The sequence below is a fragment of the Gallinula chloropus genome (genome assembly GCF_964237585.1).
Source record: "Gallinula chloropus genome assembly, chromosome: 5".
In the NCBI taxonomy this organism is placed as follows: domain Eukaryota; kingdom Metazoa; phylum Chordata; class Aves; order Gruiformes; family Rallidae; genus Gallinula; species Gallinula chloropus.
In genome coordinates, this window is record NC_140090.1 from 60620386 (window position 1) to 60641116 (window position 20731).

At 43.3% G+C, this 20731-nt stretch overlaps 1 protein-coding gene across 1 annotated transcript in view; it reads right to left on the minus strand.

The window, feature by feature from the left end:
- PIK3AP1 (phosphoinositide-3-kinase adaptor protein 1) overlaps window positions 1-20731 on the minus strand; it is a gene marked incomplete at its 5' end in the record, with an annotated part of 45061 nt that overhangs the window by 15006 nt on the left and 9324 nt on the right. The window contains 6 exons of the mRNA XM_084264609.1: window positions 1687-1876; window positions 3580-3776; window positions 4439-4571; window positions 6439-6581; window positions 8123-8267; window positions 9066-9214. Of these exons, the coding sequence (XP_084120735.1) occupies window positions 1687-1876; window positions 3580-3776; window positions 4439-4571; window positions 6439-6581; window positions 8123-8267; window positions 9066-9214 (957 nt within the window). The remainder of the gene's footprint in view (window positions 1-1686; window positions 1877-3579; window positions 3777-4438; window positions 4572-6438; window positions 6582-8122; window positions 8268-9065; window positions 9215-20731) is intronic.

A 20731-nucleotide genomic window follows, 5' to 3' on the forward strand; every position in this document is an offset into this window, starting at 1 on the left:
CATAAAACAGTGCAGGTATTGTCCTCTACACCACTGCCGCAACTACTCACAAAAGGGCTGCTCTGACCTGGAGAATGTACCTCCACAGAAGTTGATTATGATTTGCTAGCAAGTTATTCATCCTCACAAAGCTCAAAGCTTTTACTTGTGATGGTAGCTCTAAACTAGCCAGCACTCCCACTGACTTCACTGATGGTTGGCCTGTATGCTGGTATTATAAATAACACTGAAATGTCTTCACTTTGAGAACACCAATCTAAGTGCTGAGCATTGTGCCAACTTAACTGTTACAACACAGGCAGATTTTAAGCACTGTTCACACAAGCTGAAAGTATTCTTCAGACAAAGACTAACAGACTGCATAAGAAAAAACAAGACATTTGTGTGCAGGACCATACAAATGTGTGTTTCCTGCTTCTTCTGGAGCTCTCCTAGTGTCCTGCAGGGACGGCAGATGGACTCTAGACTTAGTTAATTGACATCAGTCCTAGGTACATAAATCCCAAGCAGGGCTTCCAAACATCTAGAAACTCTCACACCCATTACTGTGAACAACAGCATCTTTGTTCCTTAGGAGTCCGACCAGCCCCACACTGCTTATCTCCACCTGAAGCAGAATAATTCTGGGTTTGGTAGCAAAACTATTCCTGCAGCAGCCAGAAAAACTCTGCAGACAAGAGTTTATGATTTCAGACAGAGAACTGACAAAGTCTTCTGGACTACATAACCAACAAAAATGTGGTTTAGAACACAGTTTCATCTAAAAGAGAAGAACAGCCCAAGACAGATAATCTATACGCAAAAGCATTTCACTAAGAAGCTTTTTCCCTGGGGGAGAACACTCAAAACTGCAGAAACATTACAAGTCCTTATGCATATACCTAAACTATAATAAACTGAATTCTCTCCTCATCATGGGAATCATAAAATATATCAGTGGGATGAAGCCAGACCAATGAGGCAAATAAGTAATTGTTTAACATAGGTACTTAACTTGATATTTGCCATTGGCCTCACTAAATATTAACAGCATGGTGAAAAAGTTAAACATCTCTCAATTCGCTTTTTCTTTTTAGCAATAAACCAAGTAGATCAGAATAATAATTTTTCAATTATCTTTTCAGTACATATATTTCTAGATGTTCACTTTGTTTTGTTCTCAAGCTGTTCTGGTAGAAGCTCAGCTCTCGTTTTTCAGTTTCCCAGTTGTCAGTAAAATCCCATCTTACACAGTGTTCTGTTCCACCAGTGTCTGTAAGTCAGAGTGTGCCTACATCCCTGGATATCAGGAGGTAGAAGCAGGACATGGTAGAAAACATGTTCTCTTCCAAATGCTAATTCACTTGCTCAGGAAGTCCTCAAAGCACTGAGCAACCAGCTCTTGACTTTGTACACTGGCAGTCAAAGGTTCAGAACAATTTCATCATCCAGCCAACACCAGAAATGGAGTGTGGTTTTCCTTGTGGTCAGAACAGAGAAGCTATAAGCAGCCCTTACTCTAAAACCCAATCAAGGTGTCACTACATCTAAGAGACAGAGACCAGCTTACGCTTCTTGGATGGGGACTCTGAGCAGCCTAATGTAGTTGATGTCTCTGCTCATTGCAGGGGGGGTGGACCAGACGACCTTCAGAGGTCCCTTCCAATGCAAACTATCCTACAATTACGATTGTATGAATATACATACAAAGATCTTCTGAAGAACCAGGGACAAATCCAGCCATGGATTCATAAAGTTCTTCATCTGAACCAGGATTCAAGGAACATTTCATTAATAGATCAGTGGAGAGATGAGCCATGGACTCATAAACAGATTCATCCTCCTCGCCTTGCATCAGCTCTTCTTTAATGTGACTCTTCAGCATATCTGCAGTTTCCTGGAGAAGAAGGAGGGCAAGAAAAAATGTTAAAGTCATTTAAAGAAAGAATCTGGAGAATCAAAGCAAGCAAAAGAATCTCACTCTCCCATCAATGATAGGGAAAAAACCCTCTAGACACAAAATGTTCACAAAGACTAAGGCTTCTCAGAGGAATTAAACCCCCTCCCCAGCTGTGTGGGCCCAGCCTTCAAGATCTGTATTTTAATAGCAGGTAATGAAGGTGAAATAAATTGGTGGCAAGACATTCTGAATAGCTTTTACAGACTCCCCTCAACTTCATGTCTACCTGATGTCTGCAAACTCATAGAACATAAGCATAGCTCATTCTAAAAATACAAACGCTTGTCAAAAGCTATTTTGGGGTAAGCGTAGCTGACCATGAGGGGGAAAGCTTGCTACATCTGGAGCACTTACAAAGCAAAGTTTTAGCTTTGGTTTAGATTCAGTTTCAGTTTCTTGGCATGAGTAGCAGCACATAACACTCAGAGTAGGAGTGCACAGACCCTTTCCTGAGACATTAACAGGAAACTTCACAACAGGCAGTTGTTCATGTAGTACAGACAACTTTCAGTTCACAGGACAGGAGAACCCTTTATCACAACTTTGTAATGTGGGGGGAGCACAGTACTAGAGTAAGAGGTTGGAAGGACTTCCTAAGCCTCTCTCACCGCTATGCAAAGATTTTCATTACACAATTTACAGTTTCTGCAGCCCTCCTGAACACAGAATGAAGTTTATTTAGCTCAAACATGTAACCTTAAATTCATGCTTATGTCAAGAAGCAAGTCCCAAGTCTAAGAATTACCCATGCCTTTTAAATAGGGCTTAAACACCACCATAACTGGCTGGCAGAACCACATTAAGGCTGGCAGATCTATCACCCACCATTCAGACAACTGTTAGGGACAATTATGCACAACTTTTCAACAGAAAGCCAAGGCAACTAAAATCTGCTCAAGAATTCACATGATCTGAAGGAAGGAGCTGCTTGTTATTTTGATGCATACAAGCTGGAAAAAAATTAAATGGAAAAGAAATCATAAGCCCCATGCACACACAAGGACTCCACAGAAACAACTGCCTGGTACAGCCAGAGTCATAATCTGGAAAAGTGCTGTTTTCTGGGAATGGGGTCAGCTCAAAGAGAACTGAACTGGGCTCCCACAGAGAACAAGTAGACAACAGACAGTTATCCTAACACAGGAAGAAATGGACTTCAGTGGGAGCAGAAAGGCTGTGAATGAGCTAATAATCAATCCAAACTGCACTATGACTAATCAGAGAGCACCTCCGACTGCACCTTTCCATTCTGTTCCCATTTTACTCCCTAAAGCAAGTGGGATGAAGGATCTGTAGTTTTGCCAAGGCCAGAGGTTAGAAAAGGATACCAGGCACCAACCACATTCCTGCAGAAATTTTGTTAGATGGATGGATGACAAGGAATGGCAGTATGGCAGTCTCTGCTTCCATTTTATTAGCTCTGTGCAAAAGCCCCAAGAACTTCCCTGGCTCCAGAGATATACTCAACCCTACAGCCAGGAAGCTTTCGGCATGGCTGGTTATCTGCCACCTACACCCTACCACAGCACACTGAGCCCTTTGTTACCCCTTCTCTCCTGCTCCCACAACACCAGGTACCAAGCTTGGTGCCACTGCCCACACCTGCTGTGAGACAATGCAGGACTGCTGCTTCCTCTTACCACATATTCATCAATGAACTGGCGGAGGTCCTTAAAGCCATGCTTTTCTGCTATGGTGTTTGGGTAGTGGCCGTATTTGTTGGCTACACTGTAGGCCTGCAGTGCTCCAGGGCATGTAAGCAGCAAGGCAGTGAGGTTCTTCAGCCCGTATCTTGCAGAAAAGTGAAGCAGTGTTGGCAATTCCTCATCCCTCTGATCTGTGAGAAAAGGAGTCTGTTAGCATCTAAGTTTCTCACTAGCAGCAACAGAGCCAGTAAGTAAGAAACAGAATTCCTAGCAAACACACAGACCACAGTAGACGTGAAAGCCCTGGAAAGTATATATACCATTTCAAAAAGGAGTTAACCCTGCATAAATTAACTGGCTCCAGGCTCGAGTACTATGACCTTTAGTGAGGAATCTGGCAAGGTCATAGCTTAATGTATGTAGGATCACAGGTTTGCATCATTCCAGTAGCATCCATGTACTTTAAGGCAACCATGTCATGGTGCCACACCAATCCAACTGTACGCCTTAGAGGAGAGTCATGGGGTCGGAGGAAAAGGACTGGGGTGGGGAAAAATACCACTGGGGGGCAGGGAATCAAGAAAAATATGATGTGGAGCATCATCACTTCACTTCGGTTGTGTTTGAAGCTGTCTATATAGCTGCATCTGTCACACCATAAGGAAGTAAGGCTGATGCAATTAAAGAAAAGGGTCAACCAATCCAAATGCCAATCTCCCTTCTACAGACATCATCAGAGATTTAGCTTCCTGGCTGAGACAGCCTGAGCAGGTACCATGCACTGTGGTGCTCTAAAGTAGAACAGCTGATCCAGAGGAAGTTTATAACAAGACTGAAAACCTGTTTAACTTACTTGTTGTCATATCTTCTTCTTCCAGCTGGTTGATTCCAAAAAGGTGTAAGCCACTGGCAGGAATGTTCTTCTTCAGTGATTCAGTCAACAGTTTGTCAAGTGCTTCTATGCTATATGGTACGATTTTAAAGGCCTAAAGATAAATGGAAAGTGATTTTGTTTGGGGGAGTCTGCAGATTCAGTTAATATGAGATTCATAAGGTGTTTCTTTACTGTATCAGTACAGGCTGGGGGATGACCTGCTGGAAAGGAGCTCTGTGGAGAAGGACCTGGGGGTCCTGGTTGATGACAGGTTGGCTATGAGCCAGCAGTGCGCACTGGTGGCGAAGAGAGCCAATGGGGTCCTGGGATGCATCAGGAAGAGTATGTCCAGCAGGTCGAAGGAAGTGATCCTCCCCCTCTACTCTGCGTTGGTCAGGCCCCACCTGGAGTACTGTGTCCAGTTCTGGGCTCCATGGTATAAAAAAGACAGGGATCTCCTGGAGAGAGTCCAGAGAAGGGCCACGAAGATGATTAAGGGCCTGGAACATCTCCCATATGAGGAAAGGCTGAGTAAGCTGGGTCTGTTCAGCCTGGAGAAAAGAAGGCTTAGGGGAGACCTAATTAGTGTTTATAAATATCTTAGACTTGGGACGCAGGGGGATTTGGCCAGCCCCTTTTCAGTGGTCTGTGGGGACAGGACTAGGGGCAATGGCTGTAAGCTGGAGCATAGGAAGTTCCGCACCAACATGCGGAAGAACTTTTTCACAGTGAGGGTGACGGAGCAGTGGAATAGGCTGCCCAGGGAGGTGGTTGAGTCTCCTTCTCTGGAGATATTCAAGTCTCGTCTGGATGCCTATCTGTGTAATATGAGATAGGGAGCCTGCTTTGGCAGGGGGGTTGGACCCGATGATCTCTTGAGGTCCCTTCCAACCCCTAAGATTCTGTGATTCTGTGATTCTGTGATTTAGCATACATCAGAAAACAGTAGGCATGAACACTCAAAGTAGCAACGTTCAGGTCAAGCAAAGAACATGAACAGCTTCCTGGTCCAGAAACACAGTATCATTACCTGTGCAGATGAGAACTGTACACTCCACAAGAAGGCAGAGTGCAATGAGAAAGTCACCACGTAACTGAAAGCACAGAAAACTGTTACTTCCTACTTCCTTGATGGGTATAATCTCACTTCTGAAACTGTTCCAATGAAGCGTTGCTCCTGTTCTAAGTATGAACTCAACCAATTTTAATTGGTCTGGTGTACACTCCTGGTTTGGCTTTTGGACTGGTTCTTAGGCAAAGACTGAGAAGCATACCTGTTCCCCAAGTAGAGGCACAGCCCAGTCAACCTGAACCAAGAAGAAAGAGAACAGCAGTCTCCCCTGTCTCACGCATGCTGGTGACTACTAATGCTACTCCGTAGGCTGCTGCTACATGGCTGATCAGGGACATGCAAGCAGCACAGACAACACATTTGGAGAACTTGCTTGTGCAAGCTTAACCCCTCTAGTAGGATTCTGGTAACCCAGCTGTGCAAAAGGTAATGAGAGAACAGAGGAGTGTCTTTAAAGAAATAAGCACTAAGAATAACCAAATCATTTTATGTTACTCCACTTCAGTCACTTAGTGTGAAACTTCGCTACATTCTGACATCTTTTCCAAGAACCCTTAGGTACCAATTTCTAAACAATTTATTTTTTTATGGTACTTTCTGTTATATCAAGTTCTGTCATTCCAGTTTTTTCAAGTCATCAAGGTCTAAATTTGAGTGTTGATTGACTGCTTAGCTGATGGTGTTTTTTTGCTAGTTGGATAGCCTGAGTCACCTCAGCCAGCTGTTTGCTCCAGAGACAGGAAAAGCACCCATGTTTTCACTAAAAGGGGATGTTAAGGTTATGTGAAAATCCTTAAATAACCTTGCATTTCTTCAGTTCAGAAGAGCTACTTCATGGCAAGGACTTTTGTTTATGTCCACTTGTCTAGCCTCTGAAAAGCTGTTTTCCAAATGCTCGAGTCATTACCTGGCACATGAACTGTACCGGGTTGGCTGCATTGCTCAGCAGACTGCTGATCTCCTCCATGTCGGTGTGATAGGTGATGCTGGTTTCTCCCACCATCAAGTCCCCTGAATATATCTGCAGAGGCACTGTCCCAGAGGTTAAATCTTTGAAAAGAAGGAAAAGAAAACACTGTTAAGAACAAACAACGGGAATGAGTCTGCATCAAATACTCTAAGGACAGAAGGAGTTTGGAGATACTGGCAGCTGAATACCAAAACAGCTTCTGTTGTATTGAATTCATGAAGAGTCATGAAAAATAAAGGAGATGGTGTTGGTCTGAACACTAGGTAGTAAAGTACTTTGGAACCACCTTCTTCATAGTCATATCAATGCACAAAACATGTGACCTGCTAGGTCCCCTGCTAGCACTAGTAGTCTGGACCACTGCTGCTAATAACACACCACCTCAAACTGGAAAGCTGCACACCTCTCTGCTTTCTCTGGAGAAGTCTCCAAAACATGCCCTAAGGTATGAGATCTGAGGAAGAAGGGAAGAGAAATAGTAAAAGTCACTAGGGATTCTGCAAGTCATCAGCATCACTAGTGAACAAAATCAACTGAAAAGAATTTCAGCTCTGCAACTTGACCTATGCACAGAATTAACTTCCTACATGTACCTTAGAAGCTTCTTGATCTTCTGTTCAGTGTGCATTCCTGAGTCTAAATTTTCTCTTTGAAACACAAATATTTTGAATCCCACTGAAAATAATCTTTCCCTGTACACATGCTTGGCTGTTAACTCAGGAAATTATGGAATTGTTATAGTAGTATGCAAAAGAAATTAAAACTTTATTTCTTTTACTGTTAGAAACTGCACAGCTTAAATACTTACACATTCCATCAGTGTGAAGGTCATGTTTATAATTCAAAGTGCAAGTTAGTTTCCAGGTTCATGTGTAAATTACAAATCTTGACTTAAGATAGATCAAGTTGAACATTTTTATGCAGCTGAGGTCACCTTTAAATCAATCCACCTCTCTGATTTTACCGAAGTTGCTATAATGACTATTAGTCTCTAGTCTCAGAGTGCCATAATGACTCTTCAAGAGGACAGAGCAAAGCAGATTAAATAAATTCATGCCGGGAAACTACTACCGATCTGTAAGGTTCCAAAATCTTCCCCCTAAAGTTCAGTGAACCTAAAGTTCAGACAACCTTTTACTTTTGCAAATGCAAGTATCTGGAGTGATAGAACATATTAAGGCAAGCCAGGATAGTTTCAGCTCTGATCACCAAGAGATCATAACACATTAAGCACATGCTGTTATAGTCATGCAATTATTTACTGGCACTTACCTTTTCTTGGTGCCCTGCCAATGCTAATGTGGTGGTAGTTATAACACATAGTTAAGTTCAAAGTGTTTTGTAAGCTGCAATCTGCTCTCAGAACTCCGAGTAAGGTGTTTCCACACTGTAGCCCTGCCACTGCAGAGGGGAAAACAGAACCCCCAAGCAGCAGTCTATCTCAGTTCCCCACCACAAAAGGATCACAGATGAGAATGCAAGTTCAAGATTTCCTGGCCTCAAATTTTCCTGTGGTTGCAAGCTTTACCCTTATCCTCCTGACACTTTTCAGGACAGGCAGGTTGAGACAAAAAGGAAACAGTTGGGGTAGGAGCTGATGAAAATTCTCAGCCCAGCTTACTTGGAGCCTCCACGGAGATTGTGTATTCATTCTCCACCTCAGCCAGCACACGCACAGATGAGGCATTCTCTGGAGAGAATTCAACTTCAGTTCTCACTTCGCCATCTAGTTTACATTTCATGATAATATACACCGTTGTCTGCACCTAAGAGAAAAGGCATTACAACATGCAGGTTCACAATATAGGAACACTTACTCTGCTAAGTCCCTTTTCTCAGGCTTTTATTGTCATTGTAACTAACACATAAATTATCATCTGTAATTCCAGTCATGGACTAACTGGGCAGGTGGCTTCTGTTACAGCATGCACTAACATAGATACATGCATTAAAGCTGACAAAAATTCAGATTTGTCAGCTAGGTTCATAAACTGATTAAAGCTAGGTTTATAAAATTATTTAATTTCAACTCTATCAGTCTCTTCCCTCAAGCAGCACAGCCCAAATCTAAACAGAAACAAATGAATGAACACAGACTTCTTCCATCTGAGGGGATGTTCTCCTAAGAAATACTGGTTTTCAGACAGGAACCCAAGATCCAAGCTCTTCAGAGTCATGTCCAAGACACGCACCAGAATTGTCATATTAAACTGCAACCAGGCTACGGAGTTAATTGGTTCATTACTATCACCATACTCCATTTGCCACTCCTAATCTCACCAGAATGGAAGATACAAAGTCAAGACTGTGAATAAGTTATCTGTCAACAAGTGACACTGCAGCCTAGGCAACACTGGGCACTGCATGCTACCAAGCTATTTCTGGCCCTAAGGAACCAAGCTCTTGAAACAGAGACACTGAGGACAGGGGGCTGAGAGGGAAGGTAGAACAAAAAGGAACTAGGGACTGATTCCCAGGCCTGTAAAGCTGTCCATTACAGACCAACATAATTGGCTGCAACAGCCCACAGTAAGAAGAGAGCCCAAGAAGTGGACATACAGTACCCCACACCGTATGCGGTCAGGCTGCACCACCGGATGGTCCCCAGTGCTCTTGCGTGATCCATGTTCTTCACTCATGGCAAGTCTGTGGGAGAAAACCGTGTTTCTCTCGTCTTCAGTTTCTGTATCAGTCACAGAGTCACAGCCCGAGTCTAAAATAAAGCATACAGAGTCCTGTTACATCACTCCCCTTTGCTGAAAACGTGTACCATATACATCCATCCTGAGCAACAGCCAGGGAGGTGGGGGGGGCGGAACTTGCTATTCTTCTCAAAGTAAGGCTCAGAAAAAGGGATCTAGTTAAAGAAAGAGAAACTGCAGAGCTTCCTCTTTTTTTTTTTCCCCCCCTTAAGGGGATTGCTGGGGTACATTCACAAAGACACAAAAGTGCTGGGGTAGCACTGAACTTGCTTACGAAACAAACACCACCACCACTCGTTGCTGAGATGGACAGTCCCTTCTCACGTTAGATAGGAAAATTAGTATGTCAATGTCTAATAGAAGAATGATCAGCCACAACTGGACTCATCTGATTCCAGCTGTGCTCAGATGTAGGATTGTAGGATGAGCAGCAGCCTTTAGTCTTCCACTCCTAAAGTAAGTGAAAGCCAACTTTTTAATTCGTGTCATCAGCATCTTTAGTTTTCTGGATCCCACTTATGTTGCTCGCTCCAAGTCCCAAGTTCATTATTGTGTCCACAAAATACAACATGAGGCAGTAGTCTGAAGGGATCCTGTTCCGAGCAAGAATGATAAGCACCTGTATGTATGTGAGTGAAACTGAAAAATATCAGAGTCTTTGCATTGAAAAATAACAGTACTCTACCCAAACAGACCCAGGAGTAGAAGTAAACACTCATAACCCTACAATCTGTGTGTACAAAACAATGTTTTTCCCAGTAACAGCATGGATATTGATGGAAGAGCAAACAAACTGAATTGATTATCACTGGCTGCAAAAAACTAACAAGATTTAAAATAGATTACAGTTCTCCTACCCCTGCTGGGAAATACTTTTCTCAACCGGAGAAAGGAAAAAACAGTCAATTTTGTGTCTGCTTAGTAGAAAGCACTTTCTTAACTACTTTCTACCTCTTGATTCACGGTTCACACATTTTTCCCCCCATCTCCCAAAACATGGGGTGAAAGTCACTGACTCCCCCTTGTTAGAAGACTAGCATGAATTCTTGAAACACATCTGTAAAAAGCAGTACAAGTTATTTACTAGATAAAATATCAGATTTTGGGTTTACATTAGTAAGAAATGTTCTGTTTAGAATGCTTAGTCCTGATGAGAAAGACCTAAGCGAGCAACTGCACTAACCTGTATCACCCATGCAGCAAAGCTGCCAATACCACAGGTTTTACTCAGAATCCCCCAACCTCTGAGTACATCAAGTTTCCACAAACTGAGCACACCAAAGTTATTAAAACAGGCTTCTATTAGGAGTTTGTGTCCTACTAGTTTCAAACAATGAAGCTAGAAGTCAGTCAGGAATTTAAATTTAATTTCTTTATTATTATTACCAAGGACTTCAGATATTTTAAACTGTTTGCCATGCACCTTTTTATTATTAGTTTATAATTTATATACATTTAAATGGAATTTTATGAATTGTAACAATGCAACTTTGCTATCAGAAGACAGGTTAAGACAAAAAATTTTAGCAAATCATTCAGCTGAATTTTTTTGTCACAAATAGTGGTGCACATATGCTTAACTTTCAAGTATGTGAATCACTCCACATGGCAAGTAGGCCTACTCACATGAGTACAAGTAGATTGCCACTTTAATGTTTGCTGTAGAAAGACTAGAGCCAAAAATCTGCAGCTCTGTAAAGTTCAAGTAAGGCATCACCAGCAACACTTCTTAAACAAGCCTAGAACAGTACATGCAATTTAGCAAATGGATTTTAATACTGCAGCAACGCAAACCTGCAGGAAGAAACTACTTTGACACAAGTGTATGTACTGAATATAGTCTTGGATTTTCAGACAGTGGTATTAAGAATTACAGAAAAAGGACTGAGGGTTTAATATCCTTAAGTCAGTATTTTAATTGATACTGTCCATGTCACCAGCTGGAAAAGTCAAACCCCAGTTTTGAGAACTCCTTTTACGGAGAGGTGGACTGCTCCCAACTTGGAGTGCCAGGCTGCCCAGCTGCACAGAAAAAATAAATCACTGGTCCCACACCCGTCCCTTACATGATAGCTACCACATCAGGCATAGCAAATAAACACCTTTTTTGGGGAAGAGGAGAAGAGGCAAATGTTACTGTAATAGTGCCTCTGCAATCTCTGTTGGTTATATCCACTATGAGTAAATCAGACAAACCTCACCGCAGGTAAGGAAACCAAAGATGACCAAAGTACAGCAAAGCATTAATTTTCCTGCAACACATACACAAGCTGATACTTGCCAGCATCCTGATACTAACGGCATCATCCCCACCCCAATATGAAACCATTAGTGTGGTAATTCGTACCTCACTTGCCCAACACATGGTCCACTTCAAAGAAAGATGAAACCTAATGCTGTGGATTTCAGCTACAACATCTACAGTAAGCAAGAATGAGATGCAAGCAAGAACAGAACAAGCCTGCCAATCTCTCTACTGGTGTTATTTGATACCTGAAATAAAATAGGAGATAAAGAATAACTTTTAAAAAGTTATGGCATTGCCTTATACTGTCTGGCACTTCCGCATTCTTGTAACAGAGTTGACTGCCTGGAGGTCATATTTAAGAACAGAGTTAGGTAATACGGGAAGCAGCAAGCAATGTTAATCAGTAATCAGATAAACAGCTGACAGAACAGGCAATCAGGAGTTTTGAGTACCAATTATTTGTGTTTCTTCATTCAGAAAATTCTGAAATTGCAAATTACCAACTTCCCACATAAGCAGTGATGTGATGCTGTGGTCATCACGCAAGTTCCAGTCACGTGCTACTGACCTGCGAACATGCAAGCATGGGAACAGGAAAACATCCCACTACATCTGATAATATCCTTGCTCTAATGGGATGTTGTTAGATCAGATTTTCCTACCTACTAAGATACTTGAGTAATGACAATCCACTTGCATATACAGATTCAGAAACGGTATCACTGTAATGAAAATCCAGCTAGAGAAGCCATCACTGAGGAGAGCAACAGACTCATCAGAAAGTTAAGTGAATACCTGAATTGAACTTCTCCATGAGCAGCTGCGGTAGACTGTCAACAGCTCCTGGTTACCAAGAGCTCTGTCTTGACTGGAGGGCCTTTCTGCTCCCCTTTAAATGAGAACTGCCTCAGGCCACACTTGCGTGAGAATAACAGCAAGGGGAGGAGATGCGGTCCAAGAAACTCAACCACATTTCCCCTTGAAGAACATGCCCCTCTCCAGGAAGTTCCGTAGCTGAGAGCAGCGTCCGCACCACCCTCTTCTCACCCACCCTCCGGGGCTTCCTGCACTGCTGCCCTGCTGAAACTCACCCTGGGAAAAGCCCGGGGAAAACGCAGGCACAGGCACGTGCTTCATGGGCCACTTAGCAGCTTTAGAAATTAATACGAAGCAGCCAGTTATTTTGACCTCTGGCCATACAGTTCACACAGCTTGCTCAGTCATCCATTTCCTCCTGGCTAAGCTGGCTGGCTATCAGCATGGAGCCAACCGTTGTGGCTTCTCAGAAGTCAGCCCTTACACCACAGGACACGTGAATGCTCAGGAGGAGTCAGCAGCCTGTCCAGACCACTGTCATCCACATATTAACGCAAGTGGCACAACTGGGCAACAGCTTGTCCCTACAGGTTCTGCAGGTGCAGGCTCCCCCCTCGCTGGCATCTGAGAACGCTTTCCACCCCTTTCATTGAGCAGCTCACCAGTCAAGACAATTACCTTTCATGAGGCCTGGGACTTTCATTTCAGTACACTCCCCGCAAGAGGGAAGGCCCTCAAAAGAACTCTTGCTATAACCTGAAGCTTGCAACTGGCCAGCCTCCTTTTCTAAGGAGAAGGAAGGACGTTAAGTCTCCGAGACGGCTCCAGCTGTATTTTCAAGAAGCTGGCAGAATACTGACAAAGTAGTCAGAGAAAGCTAACCTCAGAGACCCCGCTTTACCCAGGAGACACACCCCTCAGCAGTAAAACATCTCCTGATAAGCCTTCAAAGCTGGGTTATACTGTAGCAACATTTCCCCTTTCAACAGTGGAGAGAAGCAGCATGCAGAAAAGCCGCAGGTCAGAAGAAAAGCAACAGATCAGAAGAAAAACCACAGGAAAATATAAGACTTTGTAAAACTGCCCATACGCAACAAACACAGTTTGTGGCATCTCCCCCTTCTCTCCAAACGTGTCATCCCAGCCCCTCACCTACAAGCATAGCACCTAAAATACAGATTTTCAGTTCTACGAAGAAAGTAGTCACACTTCATTTGTCCCACAAAGCCAGAATTTATGGTAAACTCAATCTCCTCGTCCATTGGAGAAAAAAGCTATATTTTCCTATAAAGCAGAGTACACACGTGTTTGTGCATCTCTTAGGCAAGCTGCATCCTTACGAATAACACAACTGGTTTATTAAGAGATCTGCTGAGAGTGGAACCAGTGTTTCAGCAAACTGTGAGAAGGTAAGTTTCATTTATATTTATAACATACTAGGACAATATATATCTTTAATACTTAAAACCATACATTACTCCACAGTTCCTCTATAAAGGAATTATATCTCATCCAAACTCCAAGCAACAGCCTTCCTTTGTTATATTTTATAACTAGAGACTGTTCACTTTTCTTGACTCAGTGTTCCCAAAGACTCCTCCCAAGTTATTTTTTAATTTTATCTTTGAAACGAAAAGAATTTGGAGAAAGATGAGTCACCAAAAGCTGTTTACAATGCCAAAGGCAGCTCCATGTCACTCCTGTAAATACTGGAAGGTAGAGATGAAAAAGCGGTCAATAAATACCACACTTGGGTTCCAGAAACAGGAAACTCAGCACGTAGCTCAGAGCAGTGAGGTTAAGAAAAGAAAGCCTGTAAAACCACAAGACTGGACAGGACACAGAAAAGAAAGAGAAGAAAAAATACCAGATGCTAGAAAACAGTGGTGAAATAAAAACCTCAAGCAGACGGGCAATTGGCAGAGAACAGGAAGGTACCACAGAGGATCAAACATACCTTCTCTGAGAATATTTCAGTTTAGGGACAAATGTCACCAGTAACTTCCAGTTAGCTGCTTGGGCTCGGATAACTTTTTATTATTCCTGGTACTCATTATTAATGTCAGATGAGAAACAGGACTGAGGAGGTGAAGTCAGTTGCGAAGCAACTGTGACCAGACCAACACATATACAATGCTGCATATATAACCATCACACCTCACGTCACTTCCTATGTGCAGAAGCACGAGTAGGAGGAATCCCTAGTAGGAAGTCCTTCCTTCATTAGCAAGAGACGGAAAGGGGAACTGGATTGACCCTGGAATTCTTGTAATGGATACAGTGCCACATAGGTAACAGCCGGGAAACTGCCTACACACATCATTTGCCCCAGCTACATTCCTCAGCCTCCTCTGCCTGGATGGGCTCCTACAGTTCAGTTTGTGATTGCTGGTCTGCAGCCCCTCTTCTTCAAGTAGCCCAGGAAAGTACTCTCTTGATTCATCATACTGCAGGTTGTATGAAGACACCATACACAAAGATCTAAGCAGAGGGAAATGTCACAGAAGCTCAACAATTTCTGAGGATGACAAGACAATACTCAGTAACCCTGGCACAGATTACAGAGAAAATTGTGTCCTGCAAAAAAACTCATTCAAACTTACAGCTTCTGTTTATTCACTAGCAACCTTCAGCTGAGAGCAGGACCTGTAATGTCAAGATCCTGATGTACCTGAGGTAACAGTGACTCTTATAGCTGCATTTTGCAAGACCTCAGGGAAAACACACACTCTGAATCCAGCACAGGCTTTCCTCCAACCCTAGTAATAGACAGACATTCCCCAAATACAGACCCTTCAAAATATCATTCAGAGATTGTTCCAAATTCTGCTCTTAAAAACCACATCAGATGAGCCTGCATAGACGTGGAAAGGAAATGTCTTTTTCCATTACTTAATAAAGCACAAGTACCAACACGGCCCCTACAGCATTGCCACTTCTTCAGAAAAGTCTGATTCAGCTCAAACACACACCTCACTGGAGTGTTTGTTACCCTGGCTTAGTGAGCCTAATGAGCTGAAAAAAAGATTTTTTAACTCATTGCCTTCATCTGGGGGCAGATGTTCACAACAGAAAGACTTATACCAGTTTAAAATGCAACTAAATCCATCACAGCCCTCTTTCCCCTTCCTGTTTCCCCTTCTTGTCTTTATTTTCACCATGGCCCACGCAGCAGAACAAGTGGAAAAGAGCACATGTTTGGCTGCGTCAGCAAGACGCAGGACCAGGATCTCTGCTTCAGCAGCTGACAACGGGGGTGGAAACTAAACTGCCAGCCCCTGAACTTCAGGGTGAAGAGAACATTTATACATTTCCCCCCATACCTACTGAAAAGATGGTAGCAGCCCAGGGGTGAAATGTAGTCCCCCTTAAAACACAGAGATAACATACTTCACCTGACTACGTCTAGAGCGCGCTACAAATGCAAAGCCTATTTCGCTTCCAGTGCTTTCACCAAGGTCCAAGCAAACATACACCATGCTATGCCCACCTCAAGCTAAAAGCACACCTGGCTATTTATCATTCAGAAAGCTGCAAGCCAACTCATTTTCATTCTTCGAGCTCTCAGTTAGCCTGAGGGTCTCACAGGCCTAGTGATCAATTTGTGACAGGATTAAGTGTACAAACCTAAAGTAGTAGCTGGGGTGCATGGGAACAGGACAGAGGTGGGGAATAGCTTCTGTGGAACATACAGGGTTCTGGCCACCCAGACAACAGACACTGTACACATGACCAAAATCTCAAGATTTGGTGGAATAGTTCAACCCCCTGTGCCAGGAGACAACTCATACTGAAAAAACTTATGCGTGGCTGATGATTTTTAAGGGTGCCAAGAATCACATTACATCTGTCACTGATAGAAGTCTTCTTGAGCAAACACATGCAAGAAACACGAACATCCAACTTGCTGATTAACTATCTCTCTGCTTGCAGTATTTCCCTCCTGCTATTTAAGCACAATGCGTAACACTTGCATGACAGAAAAGACTATGCACATAAAAGCCCACAAAGTTGAAATTCCACCCGAGCAAGCTGGGTTGCTGCTTTGGAAACATCACAGGAGATCACTGTTTGACTGAAGGTGTGGTCTGCCAAGTGGCTTCAATAGATACAAGGCCATTTTACTTCGAAAAGCTGTATGAAGTTTCCCTCTGAGAAACTCAAGATCCACTGTTATTCTCAAGTCACTTTTGAAACACACACCAAAGTTGTCTGTGGCAATAACAAACAGTCATGACAATCCTACAAAATGCAACCCTAGAAGCAAAACAACTCTCCAAGAGCACAACAAAGGTCTTGCATCCATCCTGCAGCTGGGAAGACTATTTTAAATGCTCAAACCCGTTTGCTGCAGATGGATAAGGACATTCATGCATTTCTCTCAGTATCACTTGGGGGGTTAGTTATAGTTTCTCTCACTGCTTTAAGCGGCTCTGAAATCAGTCATTTATAACCATACTAGTGTCTGCAGAGAAGGGCACGCTACCAGTATGTTCTCTCAACCTTAACTCCTGTGCAAGGGTGTCACAGTTTCCTCTCCTTGACAGGCAGTGAGAACCAGCCAGACTGCAGAACTCCCATATAATGAAGCAGATTCTCACTGCACCCAGAGGGCTGACTAATAACTTACCCGTTCCTCTTCAAAGAGCAGGGCCAAAGAAGCAAATCTTCTATTTCAACACAATACAACAGAGAAAAACACAGTTAAGAATTCACTTAATTTTGCCTCTTCAAAGATTAGAAAAAAAAAAGGAGCAAGAGAGCAAGAGAGGGAAGACTGCGAGTAGCACAGCAGATAAGCATTGTACCTCATATCTTCAAGACCACTCCAATAAGCTGGCAGAAATAAATGTTGTATGTAAGTCTCAGCTAGCATTACCCAGAACAGATCCCTCCACAGAGCACTGAGAGCCAGAAGTAAACACCAAAAGGACCCTAGCTTCACATTTCTCTGTCCTTTTATTTCCGTACATCAATTCCTGTCCCTTCCTACCTCCAGCTTGCTCCCCTCTGCTGTACCCCTGGTATCCAAACAGACTCTGAAGATGCAAGCAGAGATCACAAACTTGGCACAGGCATCCACATCCCATCTGCTGTTTCCAGAAACTCCTAAGGGCCAAAGGGGAGCTTGGAGAGAATGACAATTGCACACACGGGGCTGGAAACTCTTTAGGAGCACTGTGAGGACAAGGGACCACAGTAATAAGGGCTTGAAGAAATCACCTGGTGAGAAAAATACACTGCTAGGTTCTCATCTAGGTAAGTAAAGATACTTTAAGGGGGTTGCACAACTTTCCCATGAAGTACTTAGCCATGCCATGTCTCTTCCTAGCAGAATTCCTTTCTGGACCCAATGTTCCCCAATGGTCATGCTTGATGACATTTAACAAGCAAGGCAGGGAACAGCTGCTACAGCATTCAGGTCTTGTTCTGCCTCCACCATGTGCACTGGTTTTACCTAGGATAAAGGTAATTTTCACGAGAAGTTAATTTTCACAAGAAGCTGGGACAGACAGCTGGGACAGGTTACCCAAACTAGCCAAAGGGGTATTTATGCTCAGCATAAAAAGGTGCTAGTCAGGGAGAACAGTAGCTCCCAGATGAGCCAAGTGTGTGGTTGGGGTCATGTCACTGGGTGAGCAAATTGCGTTGTTCATGACCCACTTTATGTAAGTACTGCTGTTATTTTCCTCTTCTTTTGCTGTCCCAATAAACTGTCATGATCCCAACCGACAAGTTTTACCTTTGTCTTCCAATTTTCCTCCCCATTCCAATGAGGGGGAGAAGAGTGAGCAAGCAGCCCTGTGGTGCTCAGCTGTTGAATGGGGCTAAACCACAACAAACACAACAGCAAACTCTTCAGGCACTGCAGATCACACTGCAGCACTCCCTCTCGTAGATGGACCTGTGGAGAGGGAAGTTGCAGATCCCAGTTTATAGCATCACCTTCACTCCTGTCTCACCTGGAAGTCTCAGTGTTAGACTGACAGAGAAGTCCCAAGTGATGTGCTATCTGCCAGAAACTGAGAGAGTACAACAGATTCAGTAGCTGCTACTGTCAGGGGAATAGTCACTAATTCCACTGTACAACAGAAAGCATCCTCACCTCAATGAATTGTTGTAGTAGGCACCTGAGATAAGATCACCACTGTCCTATTCTAAAGTGTGCAGCTCTGTTACTGTGCGGTGGCTTTTGTGGTTTCTAGTGAAAAGTTGCCCGTGAAAGTATTCAATTGTGAGATAACATTTTAAAGGGGAGGAAAGAAAGGAAAGAGTGTTCAAATGTATCCACAAAAGCCACAGACCATTATTCTAGGTCATGGTATTTGCTTTGTCATTCCTCAGGACATCTCAAGTATAAGGGTAACATACCAGATAACACTGCATTTCACTGTGGTTGTGTCCTGAAATAGTTACACGTAAGGCAGAAGATTCTAAGTGCATAAAGGCCTAACATGGAGCTTGTCTGAGCAATCAAGTGAACAAACTCTGACACCCTTCCACAAAAAGACTATTGCCCAATGACCTACTCCAGGAAAAACCTGCCTTTTGGCATAAATCTCAAGGTGCATAACAAATAGGAATGTATGTATCACCACTGAAGAAATAACTTATCATTAAGCCCCACAGGAGGAGGGGAGCAGCTCCTGACAAACTTAAGAATTCATTGTGAATTTAGGGCTCTAGACCTAAATGGGAGCACATTAGCAGTCAAAGCATTACAGAAGTGTCAGGCTGAAGGTAATCTCCCACATACTGCCACTTCACCCCCCTGGGCTGAGACACACTTGAGAACATCTTGCACATCTGTCCAACCTGACCTCAAACTCTGAGTAGCCTATTTCAAGGTAACCTTATCTTTACAGCTGGAACTCTTCAGCCTGAAGAAAAGGCAACTCGGGGGAACCTTATCAATCTTTGCCTGATGGGAGGGAATGAAAAAGAATGAGCCAGACTCTTCCCTGTAGTGCCCACTGACAGGAAAAGAGACAGTGGATACAAACTGAAATACATGAAATTTCATCTGAACACAGGAACACATTTTGTTACTCACAGTGGTCAAACATTAAAACAGGTTTCTCAAAGATGTTAAGCCTCCACATGCAGAGACATTCAAAACCTGGATATGGTCTCGAGCATCCTGCTTTATCTATTCATGCTTCAGCAGGGAGGTTAGACTAAAGATCTCATGAGGTCCTTTCCAACCAGAATGTTTCTGTGCTTTGCACTGAGGTTGCATTTGTGTTTTCATCAGTGCAACGGAAGAAAGCCATGATGTTAATTAAATACCTTGACATGTACAAGAGGGAGAATAACAACTTATGCCATTTCTGTTATGTGTCTCTCAACTAAAGCTCATTGCCCTGGTCTCTGGCATCTCTCAATCAGTCCCACACTAGGTAGGGCAGCATTACAGCTCTTCCTCATCTACAGGGCTCCAGCAAAATCATCTTCCTTCTACCTGCCCGCTGTCCTCCATATTTACCATATGCTTCCTTACACACACTCCTATTTTGCAAGAAATTTGCTGGTACTGATCTTCCTTTCTTTTGTATCCATTTCATTCCATGAGACCTCTGCTCAGCCAAGGCTGCACTCACCCTCCAACAGCAGGGTTCTCAGCTGCTGCTACATTCAGTTATGACCTTACCCATCTCAGGCAGGCACACATCAACTTCCCTAAGTTTTCCTCTGCAAGAGTTCGCTAGGGTACAGAAAGTTCAAAGCCAGTGATTAATTAGTAAATGCTTTGGAAACATCAACTTTGGAAATTTGAAATTTTTCAAGACAACATAGGTAGAGGCTGAAATAGACTGGAGAAGTTGAAACATGAACAGTACCAAACAGATGTCCGCTGAGCTTTGAGAACACAAGAGGAAGATAAAGGTCACTGACTCCAACACAGACTCCCAACTGCCCTGCATGGTGTGGTATCAGAAACTAGACAAGAGGGCTCAGTAGCAGGCTGGTCACTGCACCCTGGCTGGTGACTGCCAGACCTCAGCTGGCTTGTACTCTGCTGTCCTGGGCATTTCCATGCCCTTAGCACAGTTATTGCATAGCCTGAAAAACCTCCCCACAGATAACAGGAGTGCCTGCAAACAGAAACCTTCATGCCCACTGGAGTTTGCCAGGATTGAGAAGCCACAGAAGTAAAAATGCCCCATCTACAAGATAGCAAGAGTCAATGTCAGCACACAGCTCTCAACAAGGCTAGATGAGTGCTTCCTCACTTCTGAATTCATACTAAACTAATAAAAATTAAAATAGCTTTCAGCTTGTGATGTCTGGGGGTGTCATGTTCCCATGATGCACTAAACAAACCACAGCCTAACAGCTCCGCTAGAAGCAACAGCCTGAGCAGGGCAAGTGTGCAGGCTCTGGAAAGGCATTTTGCCCTCTCCACGTCCTGCATCATATGCTCCACTAGCTCAGGATTCAGCTAGTAGGAAGCTGAACCTCG